Source organism: Austrofundulus limnaeus, unplaced genomic scaffold (genome assembly GCF_001266775.1).
Source record: "Austrofundulus limnaeus strain Quisiro unplaced genomic scaffold, Austrofundulus_limnaeus-1.0 Scaffold12176, whole genome shotgun sequence".
Classification (NCBI taxonomy): Eukaryota; Metazoa; Chordata; class Actinopteri; order Cyprinodontiformes; family Rivulidae; genus Austrofundulus; species Austrofundulus limnaeus.
In genome coordinates, this window is record NW_013964578.1 from 1 (window position 1) to 492 (window position 492).

Sequence of the window (492 nt, forward strand, 5' to 3'; positions counted from 1 at the left end):
ATATTTACGAGGATTATGACTGCAGTGGGTTGTTCTTTGCCTGCGTGTTTACCTGCCTAGTGTGTTATTGACATGTACAGTATTCATGCCACAAAAAAGATATGCCGTGAAATTCCTCGGTAACGGAATAAATATGTTTGTTTTTCAGCCGATCCTTTTTGTTTCTTGTGACAGTGACTGTTGACATACAAATATGATTTTTCTATATGTGTGTATTTGTAAAAAGCACAAAAAACATGAATAAACATATGTTTTCGTAAAGGGTGTTATTGGTTTAATATGAGGTGAAGACATGGCTGCGATTGCAGATCTGTTTCACTGTCGAAGGTCTCGTATCTTCGTCATGAACCTCTTCACATTGTCCGGATCGACTGCGTTGGCCCAGTGACCCCCAGATTTAAAATGAGAACCAACAATCACTGCGTTTGCCTCGAGGAAGCTTTCAAGGTTGTTGTACGTCACTCCGGACCCGATCAGCACCGGGATCCTCAC

General features: G+C 41.5%; 1 protein-coding gene across 1 annotated transcript; it reads right to left on the reverse strand.

The window, feature by feature from the left end:
• Positions 1 to 35: 35 nt before the first annotated feature.
• Positions 36 to 492, reverse strand: LOC106512757 (uncharacterized protein F13E9.13, mitochondrial; the record flags this gene model as incomplete). Its single annotated transcript, XM_014001302.1, is given in 1 exon segment — positions 36 to 492. A coding segment is annotated over 1 exon segment (50 nt), but the record flags the coding sequence as incomplete, so codon positions are not given.